We start from the raw sequence: 19,176 nt of genomic DNA on the forward strand, positions 1-19,176 counted from the left end.
AATAAAAGCCATCAGTACAGAGTCCGCAGAGGGCTTTGCAATTTAACATATTTAGATTCCCATCTCTAAGTCTTTGATAAATCAAATTAACACACCGAAATCTAAAGCTGGTTGGGAATTATGACAACCATATTTCTAAATGCAAACGTAACTTCGAACCTTTATTTTGGAAATATGAATATAGTCGGAAGTGTGAGTGCTTATGAAATTTAAAAGCCCTAGGCATGCCCAATATTTTGTTCACAGACATGACGCATTTTTGACACTACCATGTTGTGCCATATTTTCATTCTTCTACCATATGTTGTAGGTGTGAGAAAGCAATTTCTGAAAATGACATGGTTAATGTAGAAAGAGTCAGGATCACAGCAGGAAATAAAATGCAAGGCAACACATTTTATTTCAAAGGCCTAAATGGCATTAAGGTACAGCATATAAATACTGGTGAGTCCAGAGAGACAGTTGTTAGGGGATTAACATATGCCACTCTTTCCTTTACATTACATTACATTCATATTTACTTTTTTATATAATGAAACACTTTAACTGTATTTTGCTTTTACGTTCTATGAACATTTTAATTAAAAACCTCAAAATGTTACTTTGAATAGTGTTATCACCTTGGAATACTCCACAGTGGGTATCTGCACACCCAAATTAAAAATGATCTTGGTGAATATACACACAGTATACCTACAGTAGCTAATGTTGTAATATGTTCAGTCATTTCACCAAGTACTGTTATACTGAATGTGTTGTTTTACATTCCCTGTGTATAAGCATCAGTTGCAAATAAATAAATAAATAATATCACCAATATCTGACTGCTGTGAGACTGGACTGTCAATAATGTGAATCTTTTAGCACCAATAAAGGATTTGTCCACAATTACCTGTGACTTAGTGTGAGGGTAGAAAAACATCCCTACCATAACAATATTAAACATATTAGCACTGCATGGGAACGTGATAGATTAGTAATAACATTGGGGAATTTTTCAGAAAAAACAGCTCCATGATTTGACAGAGACCGCATCTCTATCCCTTATGGATTGATCTATACATATCTGTTTAACAGCTGTATCACCTAACAAAATCCCTTTGCAATCAGTGAAGCACACAGAAACCTTCTGACAAATAAAATACAAGAAAACAAGCATTTGTCCTGCAAACCACTGTGCAACTTCATGTAATATTCCTTTCTGACATCATACAAATGCCACCAATGATTGCCAGCCTTTAAAACACTCAATACGGGCAAAATGTACTTTTTCATAAGCCACAGCACTCTAGTAAAGCTGATATTGGGAGTTATGTTTATTGTTGTGATTATCAAAAAGGTCCATCGTCAGTACTTCACTTTTCCTGGGACTTGTACATTCACACCACTGTAATCCACCATGTACATAGGCCATTGCTAGAGAAAGAAAGAAAGAAAGAAAGAAAGAGAAAATGTCAAATAATTTCAAAACAATTTAAACAACAAACCAAACTCACTTTACTGTATTGTTTTACAAAATGTAACCATAACGCAGCTCACCATCACAGGTATCTGATTGGCTGATGCTGTGGATCCCCCACCTGAAGGAACAGACACACGGCTGTTATCCAAGACTCTTTTGCGCTTCCGTCGATTGGTGGACACTTCTTTCCCTTCTGGAAATGACAAAGAAATAAAAGAGATTTTCAGATCTCTTTAAAATATATATATGTTTGTTTCTCGTCATCTTAAAATGGGATATGGGATAACCCTTACCTGTATTACCAGTTTGCGTACAGATTTCTGCAAATGGCCTGAAAAGCAAAATATCTACATGAGCAACAACAATACATATTAAATGTAGCTCAATACATCCACTTATCCCAAAGCCCCCAGATCCTGGCTCATTGGCTCCAGATTTACAGAGTGACTCACTGGAGCTGGCTTTTGATTGTAATGCTGATTTCTTCCCTTGCTTGTAAAATCTTCTCCAAGCGGATGATGTCATAGGTGTTAGGATTCCTGAAGGGGATGTCGTCCGGGAGACCGGACACATCCACGGAGTCTGGGCTGGCCCTGATGAGTTTGTATGGTACTAGTACAGACCGATCCAAACCCAGAGCTTCACCTTAAAATAAGAACACAATTCTCTTGAATAAGTATAGGTAAGTATCAGCACTAAGATGTGGATTGAAAATAATAATAGGGTATACCATATTTCTTGTTGAAGAGCTCCTTCACTTGTTCTCGTAGGATCACCTTCTCGCCCATGCGGTTAACTTCCTCATCATCTATTTCAGGTATGACAGTAAGAAAACATTCATTTTACTATGTGGGACATCAATTCAATTGAGAATGCTGACAGACCATCACAATACACTTCTCTTTTGTATTTCTGATATATTTAGAAGACACCCAAAACACTTTTTATTTGACACTAGAGAGTTGCACCATAGTTATTTAGTCATCATCTAACATCATTTTGCTTGCAAAATTATTTTGTTCCCTTAAAGATATTCATGTTGGCTTACCACTTATTGAGGCATACGCTTTCTTCAATAAAGTGATTCTCCGTGGAGCTACAAGAGCAGTTGGCAGAGAGTATGGATCAATTAAATAAGGCTTTCCAAAACAGAAAATGGAGTAATTGGGTATAGATTTTTTATTATATGAGTGTCAGATCTGTGTATGCTTACAGAAGGCATGCAAAAACAGATCCAAACAATTGAAACCGTTTAAAATACTATGTTATCTATACATTACCTGGTTTGGGGATTAATCCCTGGAAAGGCCTGATATATAGAAACCGAGATATTAGCATTGTGGACCTGATGAACCAAACTCTTAAATATGGGCACACTCTATATGCTGAAATATGCAGAAGGTTGTTTTTTACCTGGTGATGGTGAATCTAATCTTGTCAGCTACGGCCAGAATCCTCTCAAGATTCTGGGACCCAAAGGTGCAGGGTTTGCGGAATGGAATGCCAGGTGGGAGGCCTTCAATAATGACGGACCCGGGGTTACTCTTGATCCTTTTATAAGGCACTTGGACAGGATACTTAATGCCCAGCGCCTCGCCATACTTTCTGTTGAAGAGGTCTTGGACTTGTTCTCTTAGAGTGTTGGCCAAGTCAATCCGGGACAGCTTTGCCTCTAAGCTGTCTGTCAGGAGCAGAGACACCAAATGTCAATTCTTTTAGTTATTTCTTCTTAAAGAAATAACTAAAATGTTTACATGTTTATTTAAGTGGTATCTTTCAATAACATGCAAGTGGATAGAAGATACATATTTGCTGGACATCTCACCAGTAAATGCGGGCCTCTTATTAGCTGGTCCCGGGTCTTCTGTCACATTATCCTTGGAGTCAGGAGCTGGACATTGCAATTGAAACGAAAATATCACATCATAGACATTGACAACATTTTGAAAATCGGAAAAACTAGAAAGATAATGATTGCATCATGGTCATTAGGTATATACACTGCTCCAAAAAATTAAGGCATTATGTCACAATTGCTAAAACAAATTTGTTGAAACCTTCCGATCTTTTTGTCCATTCTCAAACTATATTCACAGAATGTCTGACAGTTCTTGCAAAATCGCCTCAAAAGTTTTACTTATGCTCAGAACCAAACAGTGTATGAATGAAGTGTATTTTGCACTATAATTAAAGCTGCAGTTGGCAAGTCTGACAGATTGAGGGGGCTTAGCCAACATTTTGAATGTTTACAACTCTCATGCCCCTCCCCCACTACCACCAAGCACCCTCTCATTGAGTTTGTGCACATCAGTGCGCACCAGACAGCACCAGACTGTGATTGACAGTCAGATCTCACGCAGCCCTGCTCTGATTGGACCAGAAGAACCGGGAGCTGTGGATTTTTGCAAAACAAATAACAGGCACTAGTTGTTCTGTCGGAGCACAGTGTCGGTTTCAGTGAATATGATCAAAAAAATCTTGCCAACTGCAGCTTTAATGTCACAAAGCATTAAATGACAAACACAGAGCAAACATGGTAGTATAGACACTTACCTATCTCACATGGTTGTTGACTCGGGGGCTCATGCTTAACTGGGTCAGTTAACAAATCTGGTCTGCAAAATACAGAAAAGTTTAGGTTTGTTTCCTTTACTTATTATTTATTATCATTCATCACTCAGTTCTGGAGAAGTTCCTTTTTCTTTCAAACAAGCAAGTGTTACACCTTTGCTCAAGAAAAGTACAATCAATTCAGCTGATGTGAAGACCTATGGACCAGTCTTCCTTCTTGTCAAGGGCTCTGGAGAAAGTGGTGTTCAAGCAAGTTTCTGATTTCTTATCTCAGAACAACTACTACACTCTAAGCAGTCTGGTTTCAAGCAGCCTTTCTACTGAAACCTCAAGGTAGTCATCATCCGATCCCAACCCCTGCTGACCCTGTCGAAGTGCATAGCAGCCTCCGCAATCAGTGTATGAAGGTGTGTGTGAACAGGTGAATGTGAGGCATTAATCTGTAAAGCACTTTGAGGTGCTCAGAGGACTAGACAAATGCTACATACTGTAAATTGTCTCATTTACCATTGAAAGTGGCTAAAGCCTCTGCTCACTTTTCAGCCTTTGACACAGTGAACCATGACATTCTATCTATATTATCTGCGCTAGGAAAAGCTGAAGGATGTTCATTCAGTGTCTTGACCAAAGATACTAGAGCACTACGCTCTAAGATCTTTGGTCTTGGCAAGCACAGGTATCACAACCTCACCACAGGTGTACCTCAGGGATCAGTATTTGGGACCCTGCTGCTCCATTTACACCACTTCCTTAAATAGCTCCCATGGTTTTGCCCATCAACACAATATCTTGTGGTATATTCTCATGCATGTATTTTCATCCACATTTGTGACGGAGCACCTTTTGATAACAAACTGGATTTGGCTCCCTGCTGCCAGTATCCTTTTAAGTTTTGCTGCTCCAAAACAATTTGGCCTTCGGAAAGCCATTCCGTCCGGCAGCCCTGTGACATACAAGTCCTCTGGATACATCTGAAACTTGGAGTAGGGCACTTTAGTGATTTCAGGTAGGCCAAGAGCCTCAGCTGCAAATGAGAAAAGAAAAAAAGACAGGGGACATAAAACTATACCCTTAAACTAACAGACTACAACAGTTTTTGCAAAAGGAGTAAGAGGAGGTGAATGACCCATTGTTTAGATATGAGTCAGGCTTTAAACACATCCCTCTCTCTGGACCCCTCACTCAGACAAAAACTAGTATCATTTGTACATACTGTATTTCGAGCTGAAGAGATTCTCCACTTGCTTTCGAAGTTGAAGGATCATTTCACCGAGGTCTTCTGAAGAAGAAAGACTTAACATGAAGCCTACTGCAGTGTAGTTATGATACGATAACATAAAAAGAAAAGAAAATCAAAAATTTCAAGAGCGGGTTCTACCTTCAACTACCCTTTTAAGTGCTTCGCCTGGTGATTTCTGGGATAATGCTTCGCCTGAAAGAACAAATTACAATTGTAATTTGTTTTAGTATATCATAACACAATATAACATAACAGACAGTAAAAAAAAGGTTTCCTCTCCAACACTATGAAATACATTGTTTATCTGTGCTTTTTGCATTTCAAATGACATTGCAATTGGTGCGGATCTATTTTGCTCTTACCTGCTGTTGTTTACTCCACTGATCAATTGAGACGGGCAAACGTCAACATAACACATTAATTAACATTAATTGCAGTTTTCAATAGACTTAAGTTAACATGAACACTTTCATAGGCGTACATCACACCTGCACTTTTTACGGCCGGGCTTCACCAGACTCACAACTGCAGCAGAGGGTTTGTGGCACATATGCTGCAGAAATCATCTGCAGAGGGTTTGTGGCACATATGCTGCAGAAATCAAGCAACACCAGCCATGACAGCAGTGCATATACAACGCCGACATTCGGAAAATTCAGTTGTGCTTTTCAGTGTAGCCCGGACCTTGGTGCTCCAATTTTAATGATGCCGATTAAGATTCCAAAGCACTGCCACAGTGTTTTTGCCAAGCCAGAAATACACAATTCAAGTGTTCGTGTTAACTTTATGTATGAGGCTTAAGCTTAGGGTCTGGGCACTGGGTCTCTATGGTAGGGGAAACTAGACTAGTGGGTTAGTTGTAAAGGGGAGTCTTCTACACACACACACGCACTAGCAATAGAGGTAAAGGCTATACATCTATCAAGGTCTTCTAATATGAAGGCTTTTGGGAACAAGGCTGCAGAACATGGGCTGGAATAAGGTGTGCATGGTGCAACAGGACCTTTAAAACAACCCTCTTCAGTACACAAAATCTCTGTGCAACTCTTAACTTTTGTCTGGAAATGCATGATCACCCAGCGGACCTTTCTGGTCACATGAACACAGTGGACCAGAGACCAGAGAATGTTTATAAAAAAAAAATTGAGATTGATTAGCTTTTTCTGAGCTCTTTCGTGTAGGCAACACGTTCCCAAAGGGTTTACAAACACCAAGGTCATTGATTTCCAGGATAGGGGAGTTCCTGGGAAAACTCTGCATGCTCCCCTTCATTATGCTTCTACACAGAAGGGTCATGCATTCATTGTAAGAGTTTTGGATGATATCAAATAAATATTGGCAGGTTAACATACTTGATCAAGACACTGACTAATACTAACACCTACACTGTCTGACTAACACTGTCTAAACTAATAAACATACAACACTGAGATTCCAAGCCCTGAGGACTGAGGAATTTTGAATCGGGGAGTTAAGGGAAGAGGGAGTGGGGCTTCAGGGGCACTAGTAAGTTGCAAGGGGGGCAGACGGGAGAAGTATCTGTTAAAAAAAAGAGTCCATACGTTTTTGGTCTGGATTTAAAATCTCTCTAATGGAAAGAGAGAGAGACAGGCAGCTGGCAGATACCCCGTGGCGGTGCAGTCCTGGTGGTGGGGTGGGCAGAGAGGTGGGGGAGAGGGGCAGCAGTTACCTGCGTGAGGCTCTGGAGGGCAGGGCAGGTCAGGGGTCACCGGGTCAGCCGGAGACTCACTCGGCTCCTCCGCAGACGGAGTGGTTTCTGGGAAATTAAATCACGGGGGAATGATTGTCTGGCATTATAAAATGGCACTTTTGTAATATTGCTTCATAATTATGTTGTTGTGAGAACAGATTGAAAATCAGAGCCAGAAAAATCACTGGCAGGCAAATCATTACTGACAATAAACGAATTGAACAAGGGAAACAACAGGGGTCTAGAATGTGTGTACCGGTATGTTGCTTGATAAAGTGTTCAAAAACCTATGGAGGTTCCAGCAACACAAACAAGGTAAAATGCGGTCCTAGAATTACAGTTTTTCTGGTGCTTTTCTCAGATCAGAATGAAAAGTCTCATAACTATTAGTTCAACCTCCACAACATTTAGTCATTTGTGCACATCATAGTAGCAATTTCTCCTTCCTCTGAACAAACTGCAAATGCTTTTGAACATGTATCAGTTGCTTTGTCATGTCAGTCAAAATTAACTATATTTATGGATGCTGAATAGTCGTTCCCAATAAAACTAATAGTCTTTAGTCTAATAGTAATTTCATTGCTTGAGTCATTACATACAAAATTGGTGAACTAGTTATCAAATTCTGTCACAATGCTGTAAAATTACAAAGAGCATATACAGTAAAACTGTGAAACGTACATATTCAGTGTCTTGTACTCACTTACTCCCCTAACTACAGCAATTTGTAACTTTACTGTAGTTTTCAAATGGCTGTACAAGTACTGTATAGTGCTGTCTTGAGCATTTTCAGGTAGTGTCACCAAGTTCTGACCTTTTTTTGCAAGGGAAAACACTGAGAGCATAAACTGTCAACTGAAAACATGACAAAGCCATTTGACTATTTTGTTCATAAACAATGGTGTCAAGACAATGGTTCTCATTTTGATAACACTGGCCGTTTCATTGACATAAATACTTGCTTTTGAGGAATGGACTATCCATTTTGAGCAAGTGACGTGCTTTTGCAGGTTATCCACTAGGTTTTGCAGTTTGCACTAATTGTTTTTTATGAAATGCACTAACTGCTATGCAAATGTTAATAGTGATGTGAGAAAGCACCAAAGCGACTGAGAAAAACTGTAAGTTCCTTGTCTCTGACCATGTTCTGTCAGTGCAGAAGTAAATTTAACTATGGCATTATAGAATATTCCAAAACAAAGCCACTGTATTCAGGGCCCTGAGCTGTCTAACATGGATTTGGGGACATTTAGTCAAATGTTTTGGTATAGTCAGATGGTTTTGGAATAGATACCTCAATCAATTCCCATAGCCTTCCATAGGACTTTAAGATGTTTTAAGTTACAGTGTTGAGATGTTCTTCTAAAATTGTTTTAACATGTAATGCATCTTTCTGTTTTCTTTGCTTTGTTTACAACTGACCAACCAACCAAACAGTTTGGCCAATAATATGAGCACATCATGTTGGCTGATTAAGCTTTATTGAGATGACCACTGTCCCCACTGAGCTTAGACGGCTTTGGAAAGAGCCTTTTTTGCATCAGCTCATCTGTTACCACTTCCCCGCCGCTCACAAGAGAGCAAACAGGAAATGACTGGGCCCTGAGTTTCCTTTCTTTGCATTTAGGGCTTTTCAGCTGAGAGGGAGGTTTGCTCTAGGTCACATCACAAAACATGGCATTATTCTGAACTCAAAATGACACCCCATGACTAAGATAACAAGAATATCTCAAAAATGTTCCATAATTGTAAGACCGAAATTAAGTTTTCAGATATTACTTTAGAGATCCAGCGACTGTATGTGAGTGCTTTGTCCCTCCAATGTCACCTTTCAAATTCTGCTACTATCCTTCAAAAAACTCAATTCACATAATACGGTTAATGAGAAATTACGAAATCTCTTCAGCGAAAGGGTGACGGAACGTCTCTTCATTTTAAACAGCACAAAATGATTGAGGTGTCTTACCTGGTACTGTAACCTGAATTATATCCCCATCTGGTGGTTCAGTCTTTATTTTCTTCAAGGGGACGCAGTCACCTGAAGGTCCTAAGAAATAATGAAGCATTATTTCACATATATTTGGCAGAATAGCCACATATTATTTATTTGGCTGATGAAATATGGTCTACATGTCTGAAATGTTTATTGCCATCATGTTTCAAGTTAAAACATGCAAAACAGTCGACCTAAAAGTAGATCTGCAGACAGCACAAAATACTGCAAACAGGTAAATCTTGCAGAAGTGAGCACTTTCCCTGCTGATTAAAGCAAAAGTCCTGTGAGTATCAGGCAATATCGGTTATAAATATACACCCTATAATTTATACAAACCTGCTTCGCAGTCTGCCAAGGGACTCACACAGGAGCTTGTGGGTCTAAACACAACAGAACACAAAGATCAGCTATTTCCTCACTCTGGATAATGAGCAGCACCACTGTGCCGATGGCACTACACAATAATGGCATCCTGGACGGGACATTGCGGCCTGGAATCACCTGCTGCTCGGGGCGTTGCCGGGCAGCTCTAGGGCAGCAGGGGGCACTCTCAGGTTCTCCGAGAAGCCGTCCTCCAGAATGCATCCGATGTCCGGCTTCCCTTCCTCTTTCGAGACCTTGCCAGCAGCTGAGGGGAGGACCAGTGAAGATCAGGCGACACACGGACATTAATCTCTAATCCCCTATAACAGTATCTAACTATAACTTTCCTTCTGTTTGTGTCATGTATGTGCTACGACACTCAGTAATGTATTATGCAATACATTCCTAAATTTCCTTCTGGATTAATAAAGTATCCATCCATCTATCCATCCATCCATTACTCTATCTAAAAAGTAAAATACCATGAGGGAAAATACTCAAGCATTATATTGAGAAGATAACAAGACACACAATATTACAAACAATGGGGTGCAGATCACCACAGATTTGGTTGTTATAGATAAGTTGTTATAGTAATTAAAGCCTTACCTGTAAAAATCCTTTCATCAAACATTCTGCAAAAAAAGAAAATTTTCAAACAAGATTGGACATTCTTCATGTTAACAGAGAAGTCCTGTTGATTCTAATGGGATTAAGGGAGGTCTGTAAGGTCAGCAGTAATATAATAAGCATCATACAGTATCTACTCTACAAAGTTGCCAAAAGCCTTAAATCATCTAAACCTGCTAAAACATGTGGTATGCATTACAGCTGGAGACCTCCTAATTAGGCCAAATGAGTGGTATCATAGTGCATCATGTATGGCAGTGATTACCAGCGGCCACGACGCATTTCACTTTAGTTTGGGTGCAGGGCGTAACACCGCCAGATGGCCAGGCCTGCTGTGAGTGAGCTTCACTCTGAGAGGGAACCATATTGCAAGTGCTGAGATGCCACACTAGAAGCCTTGGTCTCTGTCCTTGTACAGATGTAAAGCTCTTTTCATCTCCATAAGCACAGATCAGTACCAGTGAGAAGGTTTTCACAAATCAAAGGCACACATTCTTGACTGTCTCACAGTCAGGAACTTAACATGCCACATGAGTAATTATCACTGCTTTCCTGTCTGTGGCTCTCATGTAGGTGTTAAAAGCTAGAATAGAATGTATATGTGTGTGTATATGTGTGTGTGTGTGTGTGTGTGTGTGTGTGTGTGTGTGTGTGTGTGTGTGTGTGTGTGTAGGGGTGGGAGTGGGGATGGGGGCAGGGACTGCTGTTACCGTTTGACCACAAAGCGGACTCTGTGCCGCTCCTCCAGGATGCGCTTGAGCTTGGGCACCCCGTAGGTGCAGGGTCTTTTGAAGGGAATCTTGTCCGGAATGCCAATGATCTCCACCGCCTCGGGATCACAGGCGATCTTCCGATATGGAACAGGAACCATGTGATCCAAACCTAATGCCTCGGCTGAAGAGCACCACAAAAAATGGATCATTTTGCTATACTGGATTCAGATGTTCAACATTTGGATTCATATATATAAAAAAGGACTGACAAAATAAACTTGCTTAAGCTAAAGCTTATAAATCTTGTCTGAAACGATCTTCAGCACAGATATGAATGCATATGAAAGCAGTCTAAAGTCTAATCAATAAGATGTTCAAATACAAGTAACTCTACCTTTGTTTCAATATTAGCAATGTAGCTTGAAAATGCTATTGCTATACAATGTGTTGGGTAAGATGAGAGAGGCAATCTAATGTGGGAATAAATAGCTAGCTGGGACATGAAATATATAGCAGGCTTTAAATCTTGACTGCCTTACCATAACGACTGTTGAAGAGAATCTGGACACATTCCCGTAGTGTGTTTATGTCCTCAGTTTCTCTTATAAATGAGTCCCATTTTTCTGTGTTGAGACAGATATACAGTCCATCATTAAAAATGAGTACAGGGTAGAAGCCATAGAATAAGGTTCTCTGATCTGTCAGCGCAAGATGTGAAGTTGTTTTTCTAACACTAATTTGATAGCGTGAGGAAAAACAACTTCACATCTTGCCCTGACAAAACAGAGAATGTTGTACTTTAAGAGGAACCAAATACACCCACCTGATTTCTCATGCACAATAGAGAACAGAAGACGCTTAGAGATGTGAATACTCGGTGGGCACTGACCAAGGTCTCCAGCTATGCCAATCTGATCACCTGAACACATAAAACAACAACATCAGATATGAAATCATATTGAAATATGACTTCATGCCCCACCATACGCATAACAGTGATGGCAGCCTGCAGTACATATACCAGACTGTTGTGAATATTCCCTATTCGAAAGTTATCTCTAATATTGCCGTTAGGCTGCAGGTCATTCCTACCATTGTCAGCACAGTCCTTGGCAGGCGATGCTTTCTCGTGCGCAGACATCCACATGCCAAGGCACTCTTTTCCAAGGTTGTGAAGGGAGATGGGTTTGATTTCCTTGCTGTCGGGGTGAGGCTGCGAGGACACGGGCATCCCGTAAACAAAACTGGACAGCATAGAGTTGCTGACGGAGACGTCCTGTCCAGAGGGCTTGGCGGTAGAATGGCTGCTGACATTCTTTGTGCCCGCATGATGGTTGATATCGGCACTGGGTTTGGGATCTCGCACCACCTCCTCTATCGTTCTGTGACCAAATAAATAAATAAATACATTTTAAAAAGTTAGCACTCTCAATGAGTCAGACAAGAGAAAAAGTTGGGATTCTCTGACAGTGGTCTTCTGACAGTGCATCTCCCATATCAGATATCTTGCCAACAACAGTATCCTTTTCGCTTCATACCCTGGAACTTACTTATTTCAATATTTTTTGTATTGCAACCTTTTTGAAATGTTATGTAAGTATAAGTCATCACACAATGGAACATCATGATTTTACATACACTAAAGGACATGAACCATGGGATGATGGATCATATTATTACAACATAATACATTTGTAATACATTGTACATCACAGATTAATCTGGACTGTGATAAATTGTAGGTGTGGCAATCACAATCAAAAACCTTCAGACACATCTGCATGAAACGATGGTTATGGCTATGCAAAACGATTTTGTCCAAACGACATACAATAGCCACTATAAACATCATCATAAAACTGTAACAGTTTAAAGTAGTCATATAGCCTACATAAACAATACTAATAATCTTCATGTTTATGGTATTTAAACATACTGTTATTCTGACATGGTTACTCCCCTTGTCATGTACTTATATCTACACATCATAATATGGACCACAAATGGTCCTGTAATTAAAACACCCTTCAACATACCTTTTGAGTGTAAAACGGATACGGTTGCTTTGCTCCAGTATTTTCATTAAGGTCTTGGTGTCATACTCAGCAGGTTTCCGTAGTGTGATTCCATCAGGCAAACCATGGACAACTACTGAGCTGTGGTCCTTCGAGATCAGATCATAAGGCACAGGGACCAGGCTGCTTTTCCCAACAGCCTCACCTTAGGAGAAGTAAGAATTTAGTGCTATTATCATATAGAAACTATGGAGTGAGTTGTTGCATAGAATTAATCTACCCGTATACAAATGCACTTTTGTCATTTTTAAACTCCATCTATTTATTATACCAAAAATGTTTAATATATGTGTAAATTTCTTGGCACATTGAATCAAATAGATTCAATGACTTCATGAGCCTCAATAAGCCTACTGTTTCAAAGTTAAAGGTATGTCACTTATCAAGAAAGTATGTGATTATTGTTAAATCACTGAATGAAATACGTTCACCCTGACTGCTTGTTTAAGGGAGTGACTCTGAAGATCAAGTGTTCCTACTGTAAAGCACGCTGAACACCTCCTCCACCATTTTTCTTAAGACAAAGATGTTGGAGTGAGCATCCGTTAAGGCTCTCTGTTTCCCTTGCCCAGCATCTTTCAGTGCATTGCTGGACTCTCCATCTCGGGCTTTACTGTGGGAATTAACAGTGGCCAAAGCCTGCAGACAGGGCACTCCTGTGAAAGAAAGAAAGGAAGAAAGAAAGAATGTTTTAGCACTGCAGCACTGAGGGCAAAATTCACACATTCCCTGTATGTCTGTGTCTGTGTGTGAGAGAGAGAGAATATGAGAAAGACAGAGAAAGAGAGAGAAATACAGAAAGATAGAAAAAACAGATAAAGAGAGAGACAGAGAAAGAAAGAGAGAGAAAAAAGATGCTCACGGCAGAATTTCTGAAAGTCAGTCTGAATTTCCTTCCTGGAGTTCAGGAAGACTCTTCCTTTTTCTGTCCCCATGGCGATTACACTGTCCTCATGAACTGTGACACAAGCCACCTCCGCATTCAGCTTGGACATGGCTGTGCACTGGAAAGAAAAAACACTTTTTAAAGCAGAAGTCAGTACATTTCCTCTGACACAGTGACAGAATGAGCATTTATGGTCCTTACAATTTTTCAAATTGAATATACAATCTACTGAGAATCATTTTCATCATCTTTTCATCTTCAATTCATTTGTATGCCGATTATTTATTTTTAACTGTAAGGTGTAATGAGACCTGTGTCGATGGTGAATGCTGCACTATAAATAACAATAAATTGAATTGAACTGTTGCATGTAGCATGTGTTAAGGTACATGCTGTTCTCATACATTCAGTTGACTAGTGTATGCTCAGTGGTCTTACCACAGAATCCAGTGCAGAGACCAAACTGGTCAGAATCTCTTGCCTCACGGACACCTGGGGTACTCGGATATCCACCCGTGAATTTGGTCGAACAGCATCACATCCTGCCTTCCCGATCTGTGCCATTCTTTCCCAGGCGAAAGAGGAACTCACCTGCCAAAAGTGACCAAGATCACAATAGTCAGTTTCCAATATAACATTTCTCAATCAGTCCATTTCACAAGATTTCACCAACTTCCTCTGGAACAAACCCAGTCCACAGGAAAAACAGAAACAGGAAGACGTTTCACCCTGCAAATTAAGGTATCATTAACATCAACAAGGCAGGACATCTGGTCACTGTGATATGGGCTTATCGCTACCTCAATATGGTGTTTTTGCTTGTTCATATATTAGTATATGGAACTGTAAGTTGTGCTCAACATTGGTGAGTGCTTTACTGTAGTACATGGCTGACGAAAAATAAAAAACGAAAGGTCCTTCACAAAGCTGTGACTCAAACAATAGTCTACCACAATATTTCTAACATACTGTGCCTGTCAATTGCTCATTAACACAAATATTACATGGCAGCAACTCAATGGATTTAGGTATTAGGTATGGTCAAGACTGCTGAAGTTCAAATTGAGCATCAGAATGGGAAAGAAAGTTGATTTCAAGTTGACTGTGAATGTGGCATGATTGTTGGTGCCAGACGACTTGGTCTAAGTATTTCATAAACTGCTGATCTACAATCTCTAAGGTTTACAAGCAGCTTTTCTGAAAATGCCTTGTTGGTGCCAGAGGCCATATAAGAATGGCCAGACTGGTTCGAGCTGATAGAAAGGTGACGGTAACTCAAATAACCTCTCTTTACAACCAAGGTGTATAAAAGTATCTCTGATGCACAACACAAAGAAGCTTGAGGGTGATGGGCTGCTACAGCATCAGAGGACTACATCAGATGGCCCTCCTGTCAGCTAACAACAGGACACTGAGGGGACAATTTGCACGTGCTCACCCAAATTGGATAATAGAAGATTGGAAAAATGTTGCCTGGTTTGATTAATCTAGATTTTGTGCTACGACGTTCGGATGGTAGGATCAGAATTTGGTGTAACATGGAAGCATGGATCCATCCTGCTTTGTTTGAAGGGTTCAGGTTGTTGGTGGTGGTGTAATGGTATGGGGGATATTTTCTCCCTTAGTACCAACTGAGTATTGTTTAAATGCCACGGCCTATCCGAGTATTGTAGCTGTCCATGTTTCTTTGAACATGACAATGAGCTAACTGTACTCAAATGACCTTCACAGTCACTAGATCTCAATTCAATAGAGCATCTTTGGGATGTGGTGGAATGAGAGTGAATGTTTCCAGCACCTAAATCTATGCAATCAAGAATTAACGCAGGTCTGAAGGCAAAAGGGGTCGTCCATGTGGCTATATAGTCTAAACATTCCAGTTTAACACTCCTATAAGATAGATATAACACTTTATAGTATTTTAAATTAATTTCTCGTTAGCTAATCCTAATGGCACATGACGGCAATATCACAGCCTAAAAATATAAGCACACCTTGCAACTTTGAGAACTAATTCTGACTGAAAAAAATAATACAGCTTCAAAACATAATGAGTAGGGACAAAAAGCAGAGTTCCAGAATAAGCATACAGATTACCTACCAACATGCTACATGGCTAATAGTTTGTTATGGACTTGACTAAACAAGCCTAAGATGCTGCTGTATAGCACAGGGGGAAAGAAAGTTGTGAGCTTAAAAAGTGATAGTAATACCCCGTGCAATGCGCTAGGATAAAACCAGAATCCGTCACACCCATGTGAAATCAGTTAATTACGATAAGCTTTTGTCAGCCAATTAAAGCTGACTCTGATTATTGCCTTAAAGCCCTTCATCCAAATTGCTCTCCTCTAGTGCCACAGAATGGCCAGCACCATCAAATCTCTGCACCCGTGAAATGTAAAGCACATTCAATTCCAGTGTCAGTGGCATCTGTCCTCTCCACTAACCTAACCTAGGATAAGTTAGAATGCTATCAAGTCATGGCTGCAGACATGTTACAAACAAATGGGGTATAAAAAGCACATGAAAATGAACGGAAAAACTAAAAGGCAATTATATAATGAAAAGGTAAGGAGAAGGAATAAGGGGTATAGAAAAAAAAATCGCAATCCTAATTCCAGGCCTGGAGTTCTCATGGCAACCACAATCCGTCTCCTTGGAAACTAATCTCGAGGCATTTGAACAATGCAGCTCTGGCCTTTAATCTCTCCAGACACTGAGAGCCATTATCCTTGCCTCCAGGCAAGCCCAAACCACAGTCTCCACAGTGGGGGGAGCCAAACACACTAAGCCAAACAATTACTTGTCTGAATCTGCCCCTCAAGAGCAGATAGCAAACAGAACCCCTCGCCCTGCTGGCTAATGGGCTACACACAACCAGCAAACTAGCGCAGCTACGAGACCTAGACGGCCTGTTTTGATCATATCTTTAAGACAAACAGAATAATGTGCCTTGAGTAAAAACAAAGCAGAGAGGCTGCTCTGATTTCTCTGCTGCATAATACACACCATCTTTAAACACTTGCATATCATATAAGGCCCGGGCAGGGCTAAGATCAGACTTGGGTTGTCATCAACACAGCCCATGTAAAGAGAATTGCTAAACTAAAGGCAAAAGCAGGAGGCAAATTATCAGGCCTATCAGACAGTCCTTCAGTCGTAACACTGCGCAACAGGTCTCAACATCATTCCATCTTTCTTGACATATCCAAATGGCATGTGGCTCTCTATGGGTAAACGTTATTCACAAAAGAGTAACTTTATGGTTTTGTCTCTCTGCATCATCTCAAAAGCCACAGCTCTTTTTCAAACCAATACAACAACTAGTAGGCTAGTCTTTCCTTTGAAGTGGTGGTTCCTTGAAGATGATATGCATGGTCTGGTAATTTGGTTTTGTTTTATATTTAGTTTCACAACATAAGACACTGTTCAGGTTTGTGTGCTTAAAGTGTCTTAGTAAAGGCTTCCAGCCATTTAGATTTCCCCTCAGCATACAATGTTACGTTCTTCAGTATATTTCTTCATAATGATGGCAGCACAGGCTACTGTAACCGCTCCTTCTCTTCACAATAATTGGCCATATGGTACTTAGACATATTACAGTGATCTCAAAGAGGATATCATACATTTCTGAGCGGTTTTTCTAGCTAAGAGGCTTGCAGCTCTCACTGCCTCTGATACACAATACTTTGTTAATACCTTCAACAACAGATGCCGGCCTAAGAGCCCTTGAACAACAAAACTGTATCTAAATCGTTTCCTGAAAAGCTGATCATTGACTTTTAATTGCTGGATCGTAATGCATAAGTCATGTTTCATAACCTACAATGCATCACAACTGTATATTGCCCAGACAGCCCCATTTCTGCACCATCTTATTGCACAGATCTGTGTATCATTATCATTATAAATGACTTATAGCATGCAAAATAAATGCATGTTTAATCTTTTTATTTCTTTAAATTTATCAAAGAAGGCCTCTGACTGTTTTTCAATTTGACAGCCTTTACCTCAATTTCCTACATCAGCATAAATCAATCTAAATCTGTCCTCGAGCCAATAACACAGGGGCAATGCCCTCAAAGTCATGTTTCAGCAAAATTATTTTACTTGATACTTTCAGGTGGGAAAGAATATCAAATTACAACCATATTCAACAAGTTTAGCACAGCATTCCCCATTTTGAAGACATGAAATATTGTAAGGCAGCACAAAGCACGACGGGGATATGTACCCTACTTCACACAGCTGGTCGGACAAAATGTCAAATTACTGAGCTGTCCCTGATCTTAATCTGGATATGGTTTGGAACGTTTGTGCAGTAGCTAGATTCTACTTGCTTTGCAACCAGATAATAACATGTTGCATTGGTTTCAGCAATCAAGCTAATGATCTTGCTTTGTCCATTTAACAAATGAAAGTGTTTCATTTCAGAAGACTCTAGGTATATCTAGGAACTTAGCTGTCTACATCTGTTTACAGCGTCTGGGATATTCGGCAACGTTAGTTCTGTTCTGGCTAGAAAAGAGATAGCCCTGGCTTGCGATGTTTAGTTTCTAGACTCTAGCATTCTATGTGTTTGCTGTAATTTGTCAATGGTTAGCAGTCGACCACCGAAGGAATGATAGCTAACCTAGCAATCAGCTAGCTTCATTTGACATTGTAAACATGACCTTCTAAGGCTGACCAAAGTCTCGTAAACTATTACAGTGGTGTACACAGTTTATACTGTATAGACTACGGTGTCCGAGTCTCGAGTTATAAATTGTAGTAGCCCACTCCTGGTAACGTTACAGTGGAACGTAACTGGCTAAGTGCAAATTATATTGCGTTGTATCCTGCATTACGAAAAGACAGTCATTGGTCAAGCGTTGGAGTGTAGAAAACTCTTGACAGCGATAAAATGTTAAATAAATAATTAATTTTCAATTTGACCTATTCTGCAACACAATTAACTAACTGAATGGTTTCTACAAGAGGCGTTTTGACAGATGAGCCTGTGAAGTTAACGTTAATTCCTAAATTAGCCAGCTCGGTTGCAAGCTAACCCACAAATATTAGCTGGCTAGCTATTTAGCAAATAGCAACACGCCTCCCCCTAGAATTATAATCTGTAATTTCAAAATTCGACAATCCACAAAAAGTCACGTGTCAAGGAATATATGTTTGCATAAAAGATTAAACAACTTCAAAATGAAAGCATTACTCATTTCTTACCTTAAGTTATCGTTATAATTTCCTTATGCCGTCAATCCCGGAATAGGTTTATTATCCGTTTAATCCAATGGTAGCTGCTGGGTGAAACTCCCATCTATAAAATATCGTTCACGAGTTCATATATCTTCTGATTTCGATGCATTATGTATACGTTTAAGGTAATAATATCGATACGCCTATATTTCCTCTTTTCCCGTTTCTTTCTCTTTTCTTTAACAGTGGACTGTGTCCCCTTTCCCCTTTCTTTGTTCTGTAATCCAGTAAAATTGAAACTCATTCGCCTCTGCTAATCCCAGCCCAACTCAACAACAG

The 19,176-nt window shown here is 40.0% G+C and overlaps 1 protein-coding gene across 2 annotated transcripts; it reads right to left on the reverse strand.

Moving 5' to 3' along the window:
* Positions 1-376: 376 nt before the first annotated feature.
* On the reverse strand, positions 377-19,156 carry gtf2ird1 (GTF2I repeat domain containing 1). 2 transcript variants are annotated; one of them, XM_048235913.1, is made up of 27 exons: positions 18,865-19,156; positions 14,086-14,238; positions 13,624-13,765; positions 13,241-13,417; positions 12,723-12,906; positions 11,779-12,068; positions 11,510-11,605; positions 11,226-11,309; positions 10,684-10,867; positions 9,953-9,978; positions 9,482-9,608; positions 9,317-9,360; positions 8,951-9,031; positions 6,964-7,050; positions 5,412-5,465; positions 5,247-5,309; positions 4,874-5,057; positions 4,016-4,077; positions 3,288-3,353; positions 2,876-3,143; positions 2,743-2,771; positions 2,511-2,558; positions 2,193-2,270; positions 1,915-2,107; positions 1,756-1,793; positions 1,540-1,655; positions 377-1,416 (listed from the first exon to the last, which is right to left on the reverse strand). In XM_048235913.1, exons 2-27 carry the CDS (start codon positions 14,209-14,211, stop codon positions 1,348-1,350), a joined length of 2,916 nt encoding a protein of 971 aa, XP_048091870.1. In that variant the 5' UTR covers positions 14,212-14,238; positions 18,865-19,156; the 3' UTR covers positions 377-1,347. The 2 variants fall into 2 exon arrangements, with proteins under 2 accessions (XP_048091870.1, XP_048091862.1); XM_048235905.1 differs by having other exon boundaries at positions 5,247-5,312.
* Between the last annotated feature and the right edge of the window lie 20 nt (positions 19,157-19,176).

This window comes from Alosa alosa, chromosome 2, assembly GCF_017589495.1.
Source record: "Alosa alosa isolate M-15738 ecotype Scorff River chromosome 2, AALO_Geno_1.1, whole genome shotgun sequence".
Classification (NCBI taxonomy): Eukaryota; Metazoa; Chordata; class Actinopteri; order Clupeiformes; family Clupeidae; genus Alosa; species Alosa alosa.

Excerpts from the sequence above, each read along its gene's own strand:
- gtf2ird1 (XM_048235905.1), bottom strand. The coding sequence starts at position 14,211 with ATGGCACAGATCGGGAAGGCAGGATGTGATGCTGTTCGACCAAATTCA. Across the intron at positions 13,766-14,085 it reads TCTCTGCACTGGATTCTGTG|TGCACAGCCATGTCCAAGCT; the intron begins GTAAGACCACTG and ends TTTTCTTTCCAG. Across the intron at positions 1,417-1,539 it reads CCAATCAGATACCTGTGATG|CAATGGCCTATGTACATGGT; the intron begins GTGAGCTGCGTT and ends TTCTTTCTCTAG.